Source organism: Gordionus sp. m RMFG-2023, chromosome 3 (genome assembly GCF_954871325.1).
Source record: "Gordionus sp. m RMFG-2023 chromosome 3, tfGorSpeb1-WG-v2, whole genome shotgun sequence".
Taxonomy (NCBI): Eukaryota; Metazoa; Nematomorpha; class Gordioida; order Chordodea; family Parachordodidae; genus Gordionus; species Gordionus sp. m RMFG-2023.
Window position 1 is genome coordinate 53682426 of NC_088777.1, and position 2811 is coordinate 53685236.

At 31.7% G+C, this 2811-nt stretch overlaps 1 protein-coding gene across 1 annotated transcript; it reads left to right on the forward strand.

Annotated features, from left to right (window-relative positions):
* On the forward strand, nucleotides 1–1365 carry LOC135927109 (uncharacterized). Its single transcript, XM_065463047.1, has one exon. The coding sequence runs from the start codon at nucleotides 1–3 to the stop codon at nucleotides 1363–1365; it is 1365 nt and encodes a 454-aa protein (XP_065319119.1).
* Nucleotides 1366–2811: the final 1446 nt, after the last annotated feature.

Below are 2811 nucleotides of genomic sequence, written 5' to 3' on the forward strand. Positions count from 1 at the left end.
ATGGAGGTGAGAGTTGCAGATATAATAGATAAAGCTCCTTACTTATCAATTGTATCAGATGGCTGGAGCAACATTAGAAACGAGAGTATTATTAATTTTATGGTGATGACGCCTGTTCCAGTGTTCTACAAATTTCTAAATACTGAGGAAAATCGCCATACGGCAGATTATATTGCCCAGGAATTTAAAAATGTAATTCATGAATTGAATCCGGTAAAAGTATATTCTTTAGTTACTGATAATGCCGCTAACATGAAAGCAGCCTGGAGAATTCTAAAATCTGAATCTATTTATAATCATATACAATGTTATGGTTGTGCAGCGCATACATTGCAGTTATTCTTTCACGATTTTGAACGATTGGACGCCTTCAGTGACCATATTTCAATAATTAAAAAAATTGTTAAATTATTCAAGAATAAACACATACCAGCTGCAGTATTTTCCCGTAATAAGAATCTTCATGGCATACCATCTACATTAAGTACAATTAGCCAAACAAGATGGGCATCGTCAATAAAATGTATGGAGCAAATTCAAATATGCAAGAAAGCTCTAAAAGCATCAGTTGTTGAAGAAGCTGTTTGTGATAATTGTTCCATAGAAATTACCAATAATATATTAAACGAAGAATTTTGGACGAAAAATTTAAAATTTTTAGCTATACTCCAACCTTTAGCTACCTCATTGTTGAAAGTGCAAGGGGATAAATGTACTTTGGCCCAAGTAAAAAACGAGATGCTTAATTTGGAAAAACACATAATACAATCATGCCATGATTCTATATTTTCTCCATCTCAAGAAAAAAAAATTAAGGTTATGTTTGAAAAGAGAAAAACTGATATAAATACATGTGCTCACAATGCTGCTTATTTATTGGACCCCCAATATCAAAGGGAGCATCTTACTAATACTGAATTTGATGAAGCATGTAATATAATACAAGAATTGGGTATTTTACAAGGTGGTGATAATCAAAATATTTTTAGTAATATAGTAAATTTCAGAAGCAAAAGCGGTATATTTAATAGCCATAATATGTGGAAAGTTGTAACTTCCATAAGAAACAATCAAATTTCGGCCTCAAGTTGGTGGAATGCATTTTGCCCACCTTGCCCATTAAGAGAAGTCGCTAATATTTTACTAACATTTCCTAGTTCGACTTCTTCTTCTGAAAGAAATTGGTCGGTTTGGGGCAATATTCACACGAAAAACAGAAATAGATTAAAGGCTTCTACAGCAGGAAAATTAGTAAGAGTGTATCATAATTTAAGATTGATTAAAAATATTAAAGAAAATAATGATATTGAATATGAATCGGAACAAGACTCTGCCACGGAGGGTGAAACATTGACTATAGAATGAATTAAAAAATATTATGATATTTATTATTATACATAGATTTATTATAATATTATATAAATGCAAAATAAAGTTAATATTGGTGTAAAAAACATTTATTTGAATTTGACCATATTTGACCATATTTGACCGGTCAAATATCGGTCAAATGACCGAATTGTATTTGACCGGTCAAATGCACAACCCTGGTTTAAACCCCTTAGATACCGGTCTGGTATTTTATATCGCGCAACAAGAGGAATATCCATTGATCTATTTATTTAAGAGTTCATTTAAAAAGCTCTTGGAACACCCGTTAATCGGTTATTGTATAAAGAACAAGGTCATTTATTTTACAATTAAAATGAGGATTAATTTTAAAATACGATTCGAATCAATAATTTTGTAATATCTAGTGTTGTTAAATGGCTCGTTTTGGGCCGATTTTTAAAAACGGCTAAAACTCAATATTTTAGCCCGAAAAATATGGCTTTAGGCTCAAGATTTCGACAATATATGTCTGGAACCTTTGTTCCTTCTATGATCTAAATCTTCAGGCTTGAGTAATATTTTTTCTGGATGGAACATATTGAGTTTAAACAACACTAGTAATATCAAATTAAAGCACTTAAACGTTTTTCATTAGCTATATAAAATAATATGCGTTGATGATGTCGAATGAGCTAGCGGACGACCGACTTTAAACGGTTCCTAAAGGTTTAAAATTTAAAGAAAAAATATATTTTTTTTTTCTAAATAAGTAAGTTTTATATTCATTATATTTATTCGTTCTTTAAAATTATTTGAAAGACTTGGTCGTCAAATGGTAGTGTTGTTAAATGGCTAGCTTAGCATTTCATCCAGAATAATATTGCACAAGCCTGAAGATTTTGTCTGTATGGAGGAACAAAGGTTCTGACAACTATTAGCGAAATTCTCGAGGATTAGGGCAAATATTTATCTGGCTAAAGTAATGAGTTAGCCGTTTTTGTTTAAAAAATGGGCTCAAAACGAGCTGTTTAACGACACCAGTAAATGACCTAATATAATGATATTAACTGATTATTTTCATCGTTAGCACTTTGGAATGTATCGTGGACAAAGGAGTCCTGAATAACAAGACGCTTGAGGAAATACCCAAATTAAGAAGAGAATAGAGAAGAGAAGAGAAGAGAATAGAGAAGAGAGAGAAGAAGAAGAAGAAGAAGAAGAGAAGAAGAAGAAGAAGAAGAGAAGAGAAGAGAAGAGAGAGAAGAGAAGAGAGAGAAGAGAAGAGAAGAGAAGAGAAAGAAGAGAAGAGAAGAGAGAGAAGAGAGAGAAGAGAAGAGAAGAGAGAGAAGAAGAATTCGCGAATTGTTTATATAATTAGAAAAATTTCAGGTATTTTTTCCTTCAATAAAATATTATTCCGAATAACCGTTTTAAAAAAAAAATCTCCATGGCAGGGATGTTCGGTTTAAGGTTAAAGAA